General features: G+C 53.0%; 5 protein-coding genes across 5 annotated transcripts; 2 read left to right on the plus strand and 3 right to left on the minus strand.

Annotated features, from left to right (window-relative positions):
* Window positions 1–763: 763 nt before the first annotated feature.
* On the minus strand, window positions 764–3264 carry NUU61_003562 (threonine/serine exporter family protein; the record flags this gene model as incomplete). The annotated part of the gene is given in 2 exon segments (XM_056654144.1): window positions 764–2255; window positions 2273–3264. The coding sequence occupies 2 exon segments, from the start codon at window positions 3262–3264 to the stop codon at window positions 764–766; spliced, it is 2484 nt and encodes an 827-aa protein (XP_056512171.1).
* A 685-nt stretch (window positions 3265–3949) lies between these two features.
* NUU61_003563 (fungal specific transcription factor domain-containing protein) lies at window positions 3950–5859 on the minus strand (the record flags this gene model as incomplete). The annotated part of the gene is made up of 3 exons (XM_056654145.1): window positions 3950–3997; window positions 4045–5661; window positions 5722–5859. 3 exons carry the CDS (start codon window positions 5857–5859, stop codon window positions 3950–3952), a joined length of 1803 nt encoding a protein of 600 aa, XP_056512172.1.
* A 2125-nt stretch (window positions 5860–7984) lies between these two features.
* Window positions 7985–10681, plus strand: NUU61_003564 (glycoside hydrolase family 55 protein; the record flags this gene model as incomplete). The annotated part of the gene is made up of 3 exons (XM_056654146.1): window positions 7985–8298; window positions 8351–8999; window positions 9053–10681. 3 exons carry the CDS (start codon window positions 7985–7987, stop codon window positions 10679–10681), a joined length of 2592 nt encoding a protein of 863 aa, XP_056512173.1.
* A 1240-nt stretch (window positions 10682–11921) lies between these two features.
* Window positions 11922–12467, plus strand: NUU61_003565 (putative GPI anchored protein; the record flags this gene model as incomplete). The annotated part of the gene is made up of 1 exon (XM_056654147.1): window positions 11922–12467. One exon carries the CDS (start codon window positions 11922–11924, stop codon window positions 12465–12467), a length of 546 nt encoding a protein of 181 aa, XP_056512174.1.
* Window positions 12468–12940: 473 nt separating this feature from the next.
* Window positions 12941–15045, minus strand: NUU61_003566 (putative GABA permease (Uga4); the record flags this gene model as incomplete). The annotated part of the gene is made up of 8 exons (XM_056654148.1): window positions 12941–13134; window positions 13275–13659; window positions 13715–13801; window positions 13859–14391; window positions 14449–14596; window positions 14644–14691; window positions 14742–14887; window positions 14955–15045. The coding sequence occupies 8 exons, from the start codon at window positions 15043–15045 to the stop codon at window positions 12941–12943; spliced, it is 1632 nt and encodes a 543-aa protein (XP_056512175.1).
* Window positions 15046–16024: the final 979 nt, after the last annotated feature.

A 16024-nucleotide genomic window follows, 5' to 3' on the forward strand; every position in this document is an offset into this window, starting at 1 on the left:
GAGAACGGGGTATTTATACTTGTTTCTTTCTACTAGATATTCGGCTCTTACAATCACCCTCGCACCCTGCCTCTTCCAACCACATGATCGACATGGCGTCTCGTATTGATGTCCTCGTGTCAGATCTATATCCCACATCTGGACTCGGCGCAACACGCAGAATGCGGGAGGAATGTAGGGGTGGTTGATTCGACTTGTGTGATTCTATCCATTCCAGCTCGTGTTCTCTGGCTGGTGCAACATCAGACATGCAGCCACAGGGGTTCGGTGAGGTCGACTAGTGTGTTCCTGGGTATAGCTATCCAATGATCTCCTTCGTATCTGCAGATGCCAATGCAGCCGAGTCTCGGGGCTGACTCCTGTCCTGGGGTTACGGGGAAAGCGGACTTGGGGTGGATGGGGTGCGAGACAACACCTGCCTTGTTTGGTGTCTTTTCACGAGTTGGGCGGTCTCTCTGTGAGGAAATACTGTCAAGAAGTTGGAAGTGTACGGGGTGTGCCCGGGTGTCTGGCTGCTTGTTGGCTTGGCGCATTGGAGGGGGCTTAGGGGACCCCTTACGGTCACATCGTCACTTCGAGTACGAGAACATGGCGCAGCTGAAGATCTTTGTCTGGATCGTCTGAACTCGCCTGTAGGAGGCGAATACCATAAATGTACGACTGGTTCTTGAAGAACCCACTCGAACCCACAGGTAGAACCCCGAGCAATGCTTGGACTGAGAGGCAACACAGCTGTGATCCTCAATGCAAGTATCCAAATCAACTAGAAACTGAATAGTCCACTACGCCGCTTTCCATACGGGTAAACAACCAGTGCCGCAATGAACAAGCCAATCGTAATCCCAATCGCCACCTGAATCATACCAAACCCCAAACTAAACACCGAGCTACTCGCGGCCAACCCGGCTCCAGGCGTCGAACTACCCTGGTTATGGGATGTGACATTCTGCCGAATCTGGTCTGCGGATTGCACGCCAGAGATCAAAGACCCCGTCGCCGCCAGTCCGGAGGGCACCAAAATGAAAATACCCGGAAGAATCGCCGTGGCCGCATGACCGTGCCACAGCCGACTGTACAAGTTTCCCATGATACCAATAGTAAACGCGCCGACGGTGTTGGCAACCTGCGAGTTGGAGCCGAGTTTCTTAGTGCTGAAGTAGTTGGTGATATACCCCGTCAGCGCGATGATGGTCATGGGCGGCAGTTGTTTCCATTTGCCTTGGTTGATGATTAAAAGCCACACCGTCATGATGGTCACGAAGGGAAATCTGGCCACGTAGGGACTGGCAAAGGCGCCTTCTTTGGGACACTCGATTGCAGAGACTGCGCCGTTGTCGATTAGACCGTAGATTGTTGTACCGACAGTGATCCCGTACCCGAGGAAGAGAGAGAAGATAATCGCGTACACCATTCGGATCGAGCCAGCGATGATTTGGTGGGACTGTAGCTCTAAGCTACTGCAAAGTACCAGGAATCCCGGCAGGATCAGTGCAATTGAGGCTTGTGAAATGGCCGAGAAGCAAAACAGGTACTGTCGTTTTCCATCCACCACGGCGCGTGGAATACTGCCGAAGGCGCGTGCCAGGAAGGATGTGACCACTGTCGATGTTACCTCAAAGACATTGGAATATAGCACTGAACGAGGCGCTGCAACATGCTGCATGGCTCCAACTAGACAGCCATTCAGGAAAATGACCGGCATATCAATCGGCCTGGCATTGAACGCGAATGGGCCTACAGTGGCAGTGGCCACGCCGTAGACAATAACGACAATAAACTTGTTGAAGCGCGGTTTCTTTTTCATGACCTCGTCCAGCTCCTGGATGGCTTCTTCGACGCCAATAACGTCGTGGATGACATTTTTATAGATTAGATGGGTGTCCGACAAACGCGCCAGGTCCACGCCTTGCGCCACGCGGACGAGTTTCACCTCCGTTGTGCGAGTCGACGGATCGTCATACGACATGATCATGCAGCCGGGCAGATACAAGAACTGGCTGTCGACCTCGAGCACCTTAGCCGTCATCTGCATATATTCTTCCAGACGGTGGGTCGGAGCCCCAAACGCCATCAAGGCTCTGCACAGCTGCATGATGTAGCGCTGCCGACAGATAATTTCTGCAATGTGCACCGTGACTCGGATCTCATCTTCCAGTCGCATCTTGCGGTTGGACTGCTTGCCACGTCGCTTAGATGCCGCAGAAAGCACTTCACTGGATACAGGCGTGCTCGCTCCGCTCATACTCCCCCCGAAGCTCCAATCAGGGTCGACGTGGACCCGTTCTGTGGCTTCTTATACCACTTCGGCTTTTCCTTTTTAGGCGTCGTAGCGCCTGAGCTCACGCCAGACGCAGGGCCACGCGGCGTGGAATCCGTAGAGGACTGGCTTGTGGAACGAGACAGACTACCACTGCCGCCCTGTTGCTGCTGATTTCCGCCATTCAGCTTAATCAGCTGCGAGAGAATCCCACCTCCGCCAGCTCGATACCGCAGCCCCGATTCAAGCCCGGACTCGTCCTCTCCACCCGAGATGTCGGTGCCTCCCTGCGGATACGGCTTCCCACGGGCCTTACGCCGCTTAGCGGAGTGGTCCTGGGTCAAGTCACGAACGAGCCGGTGCGCCTCGGAGCTACTGACTCCCTGATGCTGCCGCTTTTCTTCATCAGTCTTGTGCTTGTTGTCCGTGACATCCGACAGTGGCACTTCGCCCCCGGACGCCCACTCGGCTCGGTACAGACCGGGATGTAGATCGTCTCCTCCAGACGTCGGCCGGCCCATCAGCTCTCCGACACGCAACGCCTTTTGTTTCATCGCCTGCCCCGTGGCTTTCCATCCCTCCCGCAGAGTCTGTAGACCCAGTCGTTCGAGTTTCCAGATCGGCTTTTTCTCTTTTTCGGGGGGTTTCTGCTCGGCCGCCTTTTCATCCGTCACGCCGTCGGCTTGCTCGGACGGTGCACGGTCTTGCAGTGGCGTGTCGGTGATATCAGCCGACTCGTGCGAGTACGGCATCGACGGGCGATGGGGCTGACCCTCGCGCTGAGACCGATCCCATTCGGCTCGGGCATCCTCAGGCGGCGGGTAGTGCGGAATATCCTGCATGTAGCTGGCGTTGGATCGAAAGCGCACGCGAGCCCGCGGGGCGTCTTGGGATTTGTCTTCTCTGCCATTTTGCTCGCTGGGCAGATCGCTGATCTTCTCGGGTTCTCCAGATCGGTGGCTGTCGCTGCTGAGTGATGATACCTCGTTGCTCTCCTGCTCGGACATGACGATTCTGCACTATTTCGCCCACATTGAAGCTGCTTTCTAGTTTATTAGATTCTCCGCCACAATAAAGTTTTTTTTTTGTAAAAGAGGGTTTGCTTGTTAACTGCTCTTACTTTGAACCAGCCTGGCTCTGTGGTATAAGCCGCAGTTTATCGGCGATGTCCGTATTTCTGCTTGTTTGCTGTTCGGAAACCAGAAATTGTTCAGCAGGAAGAAGTGTGTTGAATGGGCCATGTTGACCATCTCGTTGTGTTGCTACATTGCGATGAGCTCACTGAGGCGTGGCCGAGATATATCTCCAGCCATGGTTCCACAACTGCGTATCCACCACTTCATCGGTGGACGATCGACAGCATAAATTGAAACTGATTGAGCCAATAGTAATCAAGTCTCGCCGCTTCATGTCCAAGGTTTCTATTTGCATCTTGCCTCGTCGGAACAATATCCCGGGCAAGTCAGCGGGACTGTAACTTCGGATCTTATATTTCTTGAAAGGCAATTGAACAACTGAATATCATTAAGATCAGCTCGCAGCTTATGAACAGTTGACTTTTCATATGAATAGAAAAATATGCTTACAATTCGCATGCCAACCGCTGGATAGATTGCCAGTTGCCTCTTGGTAGTTAAGCACGAGAATCCTTCAAAAGGAACGATCAATCTGATCATCTTTCGCACCAAACCTTCAGCTTGTTGGCACCGTTATCCCAAAGTCGAAGCTAGCATCCGGCATCTAAAAACGTAAGCAAAAGACCAAGTAGACGGCAGCAATAGACATACCATGAAATCCCAGCCGTCCATGAAGTCAGGCAACTCAGTCCCCGAAATGTTATCCAACTCATCGAAACTCTCCTCAAACTGGCTTTGACCCGCCATTTGCTCAAGAATCGGGAGACACACATCCTCGGCCTCCTCCGCCGCCGTGACCAACATTTCCGGCAGCTCATCTTTGGCAACTCCGCGCGAGAGCCCATCCAGCAGAGCGAACACTATGTCCATAAACATATAACACTTGATGCTGGTTTCTCCGGCCCGGATGGACTGGATGAACCATGCTTTTGCGTCATGCAGTACAGCGAGCAGATCCGGGCGCAGTGGGACAGGACCCAGACTATCCTCTTGTTGCAGCTGAGTTTTGAGCTCGATGACGATGTGATAGCACGCCTGCACGGCAATATGGCGATGCTGGCCTGAGCCGCACGTCACGAACCGTGCAAAATCATCCCGGCTAAATGACCCCGGGTCGGGGCGCGATGCAGCCATCACGACCGATGGTGACGGCGGATACATCACATACCATGCTTTGAGAGCGGTCTCGACTACAACCTTGCGGGAGTATGCGTAGGCGATCTCGTGGATGGCAGCGCCCAAATATGGAACGTGCAGCGCGGACAGATAGCGGCACATGAGGGAGTCTAGTGTGCAGATTTCGAAGCGGGAGGGCGAGGCGCCACTAGTCGACTTATATTGCTGCAATATCTGGCACAAGGTCTTATACGATGCTCTGATTTGAGCATCGAACCGGAGGGTTTGATCATATGTGGAATGCGAGCTCAGGCCATTCAGGTACTTAAGAATGGCAAGACGGAGCGGAAACATCTTTCGAAGCGCGATGACCATCGACATGCCAGTGAATTCGTGTTCTGACTTCGGGATTGGATCTTGTGCCATGAGCTGGTCGTCGTCAAAATTGCCCGGGGGCTCGGTGTCAAAATCGTCCAGTGAGAGTAACGGCGGCGCGCCGCCTTCCATGCTGGACTGTAGGGTGATCTCCAACACGACATTCCACATCCTGCGACGCATTTCAAGGGCAAATGTCGTCCCTTGAGGCAGACATGCAGGGTCCTGATGTAGCCCCATGAGAACGGCGATTCGAAGGATGACACCGGCCGAAATCCAGGCCGAGCCTCCGTTGACCCCGATATTCTCCCGCGCAAGCAGGAGTAAGATGTTGGTCTGCAGGAACTGGATGTTGAGTCGGGACTTGAACTCTGGTTCGGAAAGCCATGTTTGGGCCTCGTACACCCATCGGACGGCAGAGGTGCGAAGAGAAAATTGTTCATCGTGTGCAATTGTTCCAAGGGCGAGGATGAGCTTGAGTTGAACTAAAAATGCAGTGTTTGGCTCCGTTTCGGACACCCAGAGCGCCTCGTAGTCTCTTCGGAAGCTTGGAACATGTAAAACCCGATAGATGGTCTCAAAAGTCCGCAAATAGCACTCGATCAACGTATCCGCGACCTCTTTTGGGGGTATATCGGACGTGGGGGGAGTGGGCCATGTGGGAGCGCGGCGTGCCTTGATGATCTTGGCCAGGCTTTTACATCGCTGTAGGTTGTATGAGGCTTTTCGCGTCCCGTCTCGTAAAAGTGGTTCCATAATTTCCAAGACATCTCGCAGCTAACCATGAATTAGTCACTTAGCTACCCAGGAAGCTTTTTCAAGGTCACCATAACGTACCTCTGTCAAACCATTTACCCAATGGCTCTGACCAAACAGGCGGGTCTTGTGCCTGACGTTGCGGTGGACGGGCTCAGGGCGGCCAGAGTCGCCCATTTCATAATGCCAGTGGAATGTGCCTGCCAAGTTTGAGCTCATTGTGTTTGTGTCGGTATTGGGGACGGAGGCAGGAGATGGGTTGGATATCTGCGTGGCTTGTGACAACTGCTCCTCCAGTTGTCTAATCTTAGTCCTCATGGACTCGATCTCCCGGGCCGATGAGTGGCTGGTTGGGGTTGATACGACCGTTGAGTTGGCGACTAACGATGCTGAAGGCTGGCTCGGGACCGTGGATCCCCTGCTTATGCTGGAAGCTTGACCAGCCGGGCTTAAAGAGTGATGGTCCTGAGCCACTGCGGCCAAGTTTGGCTCCGTGATTCGGCCATGGCTTGGAGACGGTTGCCGAGGCGGAACAGTTACATTATCGTAGGCACAGACCGAGTTCTTTGACCGCGCACAGTTGCTACAAGGAGTTTCCCGATTACATCGGATCTTGCGTCTCCTGCAGAGAGTACACGAACTGCATGAAAGTGGTCAGCGCGCTCGCCAACCGGAGGGGTGCAACCTACACAGCCGGTCGTCGGCGGAGACGAGGAGGATTGGACATGCCGCCTTTGTAAGGGTGAAAGGTGATCAATTTAGTCATGAGCGCAGAGTAGCTGCTTCAGCCGCTGGCTCATTCTCTTCGAAATTATTTCAATTGAAACAAAAGAGGAATTGAAATGAATGTCCGATGTCTCCGTCAGCTTTGCGCCTTAGCCCCGACCGCTCCACCATTTCCCGAGTCCGATCGCCGAGTCCGACTTATCTCCGTACAATCAACAGTGTCTTTGCATATTTAGTTGAGACAGCGAAGCTGTAGTACGTAGTTCCTAACAAGGTGACGAGATAAATAATTATAGGAGGTTCATGACAATTCAATAGTTATCGCAGAGACGGTACTCTGCTCCACAGTCCATGGCGGTGATCATAGACCGAGTTTTGCGGCTTAAATCTTCTACCCAAGTGCGGTTAGGTGGCGGCGTCATTGTGCTTTAACCAGATTCATGGCTGAGAAGGATATAGTCAAGCATCGATGGCAGCTTGATTGAGCGTGTATCAAGATGGGAAGACATGGAACCAGCTGAGAGTAGATGATTAACCACATGGAATACCGGCCGAAGCTCTGATTCATTTCCCCATATAATCAAGGTGTTTAGGTGTGAAGACAACCGCGTATTCGCCCCACATGAGCATAAAAGCAGACATCATGATAGGACAAGGCTCAGGGGAGGTGGCAGACTTAATGTAGATTCACGGTTCGCGTTACGAAGAAAAAAAAAAAAGTGTGGCAGGAGGATAGCAACCATGACTTCGTGAGACTGGCATTTATGAGGCAGGCCAGCTGCATAGCTTTGTTGCCATCGCGTCGTGTGTGTGGTATGTGTCGAAGTGCTCGAAGCCCGGTTGCCACTCGAACAAGAGGATTCCATTCCGATGGACACGCCGATTTTTAGCCGGTCGCCACGTGCTGGGCCGGTTGCTGTGGTTATATCCTGGCACCTCTATTCTTGGTCTGTATAATTGACAGACTCAAAAGGTGGAGAGTGGAATTAAAACGGAGTAGGAAGAAACTTGCAAAACATCTGGATCCTTGGAAATGCTGGGTTGTATGCCAAGTTTGGAAGTGCAGAGTGTAGGATGTAAGGTGTTGCGAGGGAATTTAACAGCGATCTGGATGTCCAATTTAAATACGGGCCAGAATTTAATTGACAGGAAGAAGATATTATGAAATATCGATACTGAAAGTGCCCATTGAAAGTGGTTGAGCAACGTTATTAGCAACCCGCAGTATACATTCCCAATGAGGAAAAACAACAACTTTCTAAGCGAGACCTCATCAACCAATTCCAACCGTACAGCGGATACAATATCAGAAACTATATTCAAACCTTGCAATGGTTTCAAGCTTATGTCTGGTATACTCCCAAATCCCGGGGCTGGCATTCACCGGCCCACATCGTGCGGAGCGACGAGTCCACATTCCAAACAGAAGTGTCTTTCGGTCTCCCATGCCAACCACTAGATATGCTCCAGGCGACAGGGGATAGTGACGGCACATGCCGGTCCGTTCCTTTTTGTAAGATCAATTCCTCGCTCCTTCGATTCTTCTGCTTTTCCTCCTGTCACTCGCTCAAAGGCTCCTGGAGGTTGAGGTTCCAGGTTCCAGGATTGATGATTCACGATGAGGGGCCCTTTGTCTACGGCTGCGGTGGCAGCTCTCATTGCTACGGCGTCGAGTGCAATTATTCCTGTCCCCCTGATCCGTGAATTACCTGGAGTTCCTTCTGTGCCCTTGGTGCCCTCCGTGCCTTCCGTGCCTGTGTTGCCTCCGTTACCTCCTGTACCCTCAGGGATCGATCTGGCGTCGTTTATTGGAAAACCGACGTCTGATACCACCTCCGGGACAAAGACAACCGATGCTTCTGCAAAGCATACCACTAGCGGTTCTCTGGAAGCTCATGGGACGGATGCTTCTTCAGGCACACACTCGTCTGGGTAGGTTAGCCCTGATTCCGTGGGTCTGTATTCATACTAATGGCCTCCCCAGACCCGTCCATTCAAGCTTCGCCCCTGCTACCAAGACTTGCGCTGGGCCAGCCAAGAAGTCCCCGGACACCTACTGGCTCGATGCGCAAGATCACAACCGTGAAGGCGCAGGGCTTGCACCCTACGTGAACGGGACCCACTCGTACCCAGTGTATCGCAATGTCATGGACTACTCGGTTGTCAATGACGGCTCGGGTGACCAAAGTCCCAAGCTCCAGAAGGCCATAGACGACGACAATAATGGCGGTAGCCGGAAAGGCAAGGGCATCACGCGGTACCCGGCCGAGGTCTATCTACCTGGTGGAACGTACCAGCTGGGAACGACACTGAACTTGACCGTGGGAACAATCATTGTCGGCGACCCTCGACACCCGCCTATCCTCAAGGCTTCGTCGGACTTCCGCGGCCAGTATCTGGTAATGGGATTTGATGAACAAACTGGACAGCCAGAGACAAGCTTTATGACCCTCATGAAGAACGTGGTCCTTGATACAACGGCTGTAAAGCCCGACCGGAAGATCACTGCCATGCAATGGGGTGTGGCCCAAGGCTCGGGCTTGACCAACATCCAGATCCGCATGCCCAAGGTGTCGAAGGGACACACTGGAATCGATGTGGTTGCCGGGTCCACCATCGCCGTTACCGATGTTGTAAGTTCTACAAACACTTACATAGACTCACAGACCATTCTGACAGACAACAGTACATCATCGGTGGTGCGACCGGCATCCGAAACTCCAACCAGCAAGTCAACTTCAAGAACATCTACTTCAAGTCCTGTGGGACAGGATTTGATGCCGCAGGCGGCTGGTCGGTGTTGCTCCAGAGCGCTACTTTCGACAGCTGCGGCACAGGCATCAGCATGACAGACAACGGGCTCGGGAGTTTGGTCCTGCTTGACTCGGACTCCACCAACTCCGGCCCTGTCGTGAGGTTCCACGACTCCTCACACGATACGGGAAACCAAAACAGCCAGTTCCTCATCCAGAACCTGGCGCATGATTCTCCGAGTGCCATCGCTGTCGATATTCAGGGCAACACTCGGCTGGCTGCCACGCCACACGTCGACACCTGGGTCTGGGGTACTGTTGTCCCGGGCAAGTACGAAACGGGATCCGGGTGGTCGACGAAGCGGCCCGAAAGCCTTTTGAGTGATGGAAAGTTCTTCATCAAGCCCCAGCCAACCTATGCTGAGTACAGTGGTACCGACGTTATTAACGTCAAAACTGTCTCGGGCTACAAGGTCAAGGGCGACGGGATGACTGACGACACTGAGGCGCTCAACGCTATCTTGGCCCAGAATGCGGACGACTGCAAGGTCACTTACTTCCCGTTTGGCATCTATCGTGTCTCGGACACGCTCTTCATTCCTGTTGGGACACGCATCGTCGGTGAAGCATGGTCTGTCATCTCCGGGTATGGCGATGCGTTCCGAGACGCCAATAACCCCCGAGCAGTCGTGCGGATTGGCAACCCCGGCGATGTCGGAGTGATCGAGATTCAGGATATGCGGTTCACAGTCGCTGAAATCCTGCCCGGCGCCAAGGTCGTTGAGATCAACGCCGCGGGCAGCGAGCCAGGCGATGTTGGGCTTTGGAACACGGCCGTGACCGTGGGCGGCACAGCAGACACCAGCATCTCGAACGTGTGCACGTCGCAAGATCCCAAGGACTGCATGGCGGCATTCATGGTGATGCATCTGACGCCAAGCTCGTCGGCCTACATCGAAAACTTCTGGGGATGGACGGCAGACCACAACCTGGACAGCCAGTCGATCCTGACGATCGTCTCGACGGGCCGCGGCGTGCTCGTGGAATCAACCAAGGGCACCTGGCTGACAGGCACGGGCTCCGAGCACCACTGGCTCTACAACTACAACTTCCACAACGCCGAGAACGTCTACGCGGGTCTCCTGCAAACCGAAACGCCCTACATGCAGGGCGCAGGCGAGTACCAGGCGGCGCCAGCACCATGGAAAGCCGAGGCGAAATATGGCGACCCGGACTACTTGTGGTGCGGCGCAGACGACCAGAAATGCCGCACGGCGCTGGCGACCAACGTCGATGGCGGCTCCGATCTGGCGCTCTACAACTCGGCCGCGTGGGCGTTCTTCGACGGCTACTGGAATGGCATGTACAATGAGCCATGCAATGGCAACTGCCAGGCCAATATGATGCGTGTAACTAATGATCCGCACAACCTCGTGTGGTATTCCATCAGTACGCGCATGACAGATGTGATGGTGCTCGACGGGAAGACGAACCCGCGCGAGGCGAACCATCAAGGAGGATGGGAGGCTGTCCTGCAGGCGTATCGGCAGTTTGCGGGTTGACATGGGCGTTTCATGTATATCATAATTGAACATAAGCATTATGTAGATGTATTAATTTAGATCTAATCAATGAGATTGCACTATGCATCGGATATCAGTATAGTTCCCGGAAGAGACGCTGTTCGCTCAGCCACCTGAATGCCCAACTGGTATAAAAATAAGAATATAAATAAAAACCGAGTTAGCATCATGCCAATAAAAGAAAAATATATATATAAATATAAATATAGAGATGAGCCACCGGCGAATATTCGCATCTGCCTGGTTTCTTTTTTTGGCACGCATCGCCACAGTCACGTGAATCGTTCGGGTCGGTGAAGGGCATAAGCAGAGAGCCGAATCATCCTTGCCCGGCATGACTCGATCATGATTGCATTTGTGCCGCCTAAATTACCCCAGTGGGCACTTTGGGCTTGGCTATAGAAAACACTTTGAACGCCACGTACTCCATGGCGCCGACCTCGGATGGAAGAACCCCCCAACAATATATGTCGACACCTACTTCGATCATATCACGTCACAGCCAAGTCGACTTTGAACCGCACCAGACATAATAGGAAGTCCGCTAGGCCCCAAATATTATGCCTGAATTTTCCACTGACATGCGTGGACAGCCGATCGGCGGGGACCCCAGTGGATCTCAGGGGGCTTCCTCGAGTGGTCGAGGGGGAGCCGTGGGATCCGGTTGCTGGATCGAAGGCAGCCGAATAATTCGTATGTGTGAATTAGATGCCATAAAAAAAAGGAACTGCGTTGTTATGCGGTTTCTAAAATCAGTTTTTGCGCTGGCTATGTCGCGTATAAGAACAGCGGACAGCTGATGACATGACGCATTGCATGCACGAGGCAGATGGGGATCTCTCTCGCATGGCATCCACAGACCGTGTTCAGCCTGAGCCACTGGGGACCTGGTGGATCCTTGGGAAATGACGATTGGCTTTCCAAAATTACAATCTACCGGTTGCCCCGTTGGAGAGGCTAACTGCAGGTGGAAAAAAATAGGCCCCCATCTTTTCTCTCTCCATGGCTGAGGTCGTTGCCACTGCCACACCCGAAGAAATGGGTGTGTTACTATGTTTAAGTGTGTGGGACATGGGACATATAAGGGGCCTGATCCCCCCCCGGATTATTTGATTCATCCAACAACCTCAACTACTTCACAACCAAACATATCATAACAAGTCTCTTTACATTCCCCTATACCTCTCTGTACACCACCCCTCCCAAACAAACTACCACAATGAAGTTCACCCTGATCTCCTCGGCCCTCTTCCTGGCCACCGCTGCCATGGCCAACCCCGACCCCATGGACATCAACTCGATCGTCTCCGATGCCGAGGGCGCCGCCTCGACCGCCGGCGCCGACGGCAAGTCCATTGCCTCCGATGCCCGCGACCAGGCCACCTCTATTGTCCAGGCCGCCAGCACCGGCGGTGCCAGCGCCATCTCGTCGCTGACCAGCGACGCCGCGTCCATGGCCACCTCACTGAGCTCCGAAGCCGCCAGCAAGGCCACCGAGGGTGCCAGCAAGGCGAGCGAGGGTGCCAGCAAGGCCAGCGACAAGGCCAGCGACGCTGCCCAGAAGACCTCGACCTTTGTCTCGCAGGTCACCACCACGGGCTCCAACGGCCAGCCCACCACTGCGCCCACGACCATTACCTCGGCTGCCGGTGCCTCGGGCTCGGGCTCGGGCTCTTCGACTAACGGTGCTTTTGCTCGTCCCACTGCTGTGGGCGGCATTGCGGCCGGTATGGCTGGTGTCCTGGGTGTCATGGCTGCCCTGTAAATTGGGGGTTGACAACCATTGGTCTTGATACCTTCTGGGAATTTTTTTTCCATCTTACGCTTATCCTTCACGACTTTCATTGACTGTTTATTTATCAATATCTGGCATGCGTCTTCTCCACAAAGGAGGGTTATAATCCCGGCGTTGTCAATGCTGTATATATATCGGCTGTACGATTGAATTGAATACTTACTACATTCATTTGTGTTCTGTAATTGTAGATAGAATAATTCAGATGTTATTGCTACTGGGTCAGATTTGGTCCGAAGAAATAATACAAAAAGAGACGAGTTATAGCCGAAAGAAATTGAATTTACGTCAAAGATAGCCGTGATGCTACAACCACGCCCCCTATCCCACATGCCGATCCCATGCCTATTCATCCCAAGCCAGTTCGCCCAAACAAATCCCGAAACAAAGACATACAGGGTATATAGAAGACGCTGAAACAGTGTAATACAAAATCACAGAAATCATTCCTCCTTGGCCAAGCCTGACCTCTGCATGGGTATAGGCGGGCATATCGTGTTATCCGAATCAGTCGAGCGCGTTTCATCAACGGTCAACTGGGGACCCGAGTACCAATGCCGGGCGAAGAAGAAGTAGTAGACCATACAGCCAATCCAAACAAAGCCGTTGATGACGATAGTATAGTTCATGTCCGAGGCTGCGTAAAAAGGTCAGTTGTGATTCCAGGGACAGCATAAGGGCCAAAGTGACTTTTTCTGTAAAAAAAAAAAAAAAAAAAAAAAAACCAAAGCAAAGCAAAGAAAAGAAAAGAGAAGAGCAGAAGAGGGGATAACTCACGAGACGGATTCGGCCCCGTGGTCGGGAACATAGACAACACCATCCCAAACACCAAATAAACCACAGCAACACACGCAATCGGCGTACTAAACCGACCCGTATAGAACTCACCCGGCTGGAACCGTTCCTGGCCCCAAACCAACCGACAGAAGATCGGAGTCCCCCATGACAGATAGTTGCTGGCAACAAACAGTGAGAACAGGGCGTTGGCGGCGGCAGAGTTGATGAGGCAGATCAGCCCCAGTACAAGACACACGACTACCAAGCCGCATATCATGCGCACTGGCTGATACTGGATGCGCTTGCTGACATGGCGAAAGAAGGGTGAGAAAGGGAGGGCGCCGTCTCGGGAGAAGGCCCATGCTTGACGAGATGCAGCGACGATCTGGGGATTGTTAGATGTGGTGGGTAAAGAACTTGAAATGGAACTAGGCACTTACGAGGCTGAGGCCTATCAGAAATTCGATAACGCAGAGGACGCCCATGAAGCCCAGGGCACCTTTCTTCCCCAATGCGTCATAATAAATCTATGAAACAAGACGGTGAGTTGGTGAGTTGGTCTCATTACAGTGCACATTCCATACCTGGGCCATTGGCTGTCCGAATTTAGTATTAATCGTCTTGGATACATCGGGGTTCATCGTGGCAGCCATGACAGACAGAACTAAGAAGCCAAGCACAAAGGCAGACCCGGCTGACCAGATAATCCCCAGAGGCACGGCCTTCGCAGCATGCATAGCCTCTTCACTCATGTGCACACAAGAATCGAACGAGCCGATGGACCAGATCGGGGCAAGCCATGCCAGCATAAAAGCCCAGCCGGTGGGCCATGTCGTTTGGTTTTCGACGTGCCCGAAGACAAACTTGCCAGAGTTGAGCGACTCGCCTCGCGTCACCTTGCCGACGGGCAGGGCGATCACGGTGGCCACGACGAGCGCGATATTGGCGTAGATGCACAATGTTTGAATCCTATGCATCAGGCGGCCAGCCAAGGAGCCCCACAGCCCGTGCAGGATGATCAGGCCGACATAGACCGCGTAAATGACTCCACGGGATGCGGACCATTCAGCCTCGTGCGTAATAGAGACGCACGAGAGAATCATGAGCGCCAGGGTATCTGGAAGGTAATAAAGTCAGTAGAGGACCCTGCGACTGATAGACACTATGATCTCACAGTCTACTGAACACATGCCCCCGATCAGACCAAGCGTGTTGCTATATCCGATCAGAAAGCTCAATGGGCTCTTGTACTTGTCGCCGGCGAAATAGTGCGTCCACCAATACAGCCCTCCAGCCGTGGGCATTGCGGATGCCAGATCAGCCTGGTGATATCAGCGCTGATTACATCGCAATGGAGGAAATTACAAACCATGGCCAACCCGACCAGGAAAATAAAAATGCTTGCAGTGAACCATCCCTGTTTCAGTCAGTCGACAATGTCTCTCGGTGATGAGTGCTCGGCCATACCCAAACCATGCCAACTGGGCCCGCCGGCAGAGAGAATGACACGGTGGACGCGATGGACGGCACAAGGCCCATGATGCTAAATGCGACCGCAAACACCTGCACCGTCGAATACTGGCGACGCAGCTCTTGCTTGTAGCCCATCCGAGCTAAGCAAAAGCATTAGTATCTCGCAATCTCCCCGCATGGCATACATAATACACACGCGCAACGTACCTAGCAGCTGCAGATCGCCTGGCCCAGCAAGCCCGGGCGCATCGTCGGCGACGGCCGGCTCTGGATCTGTGGACGGAGCCTGAGGGAGCATAGTGAGTGAGATGCGACTCAGTAAGATCTCCTCAGAGCGGATCAAACATGGCGGATGTTGCTTCTCTTTGCTTTTTGAAGATGACGTTCTCACGCTGGAGGTCCACCGCAGGACAGAGCTTTCCCCGATGGGGGCTGTCTGGCGAAGTGGAGCCTTGCAAATCGTCGATTCTTCTAGTGGCAAAGCTAGAAAATCCGTCTGGCATTGCAAGGCTTGACTCGAGAATATCTCAAAAGTGGACAGTTATGGGCGTGTGCGAAGCAGGCATGCACCGTTCGACTCGACCTGCAATAGTCGCGTCGGACAGTCTGGCAGCACACGGCTCAGCACAGTAACACACACCACATACCCTCGGTCGGGTTTTACATTCCTCTGGCGTCCTTGGATCCTTGCGTTGGGAAGTGGAGACGCCAATCCTCGAGAAAATCGGTTTCCATTGGGAGGCCAAGGTTATCATGATCGCTGCCCCCAAGACTGCTATTGTCCCCTTTTTTTTTGGGAGTCTTGCGGATACTTCGGTAGCACATTGCCATTGCCGAAGATGATCGCCCTATATTGGTCCGTAGTTCAGACATACAACCCTCGTGTCTATACACGCCCCCCCCCCCCCGGTTTTTGATTTATCATGCATATACTCCGAAAAGCATGACTCGAGGAACCAAACAGACAGTCAATATCTGTGACACATGCCCTTTCTCCTTTCTCACTCTTCGGCTATTATTTCCTTCCAACAGACAACCAGTCGTCATGAAGGTATACCGGATCAGTCAAAGCCAAGGCGAGGACAGGGGTAGAATCCTGCAGTAGTCTCGTGCTAAAACTCATGTCAACGCTTTGACCCCGGCCCTAGTTCAACACTAGCAGTTGCTCGAATCAGTTGAAACAACTCGCGAGTCTCGACTTCCGCTGTTTCGTGATCTGGTACATGTGTTGGCCCCCAACAGGCGCTTGGTTCCGCCCTATACAGTGAAATGTGCAA

Source organism: Penicillium alfredii (genome assembly GCF_028826965.1).
Source record: "Penicillium alfredii strain IBT 34128 chromosome Unknown utg000005l_segment0_segment0, whole genome shotgun sequence".
Taxonomy (NCBI): domain Eukaryota; kingdom Fungi; phylum Ascomycota; class Eurotiomycetes; order Eurotiales; family Aspergillaceae; genus Penicillium; species Penicillium alfredii.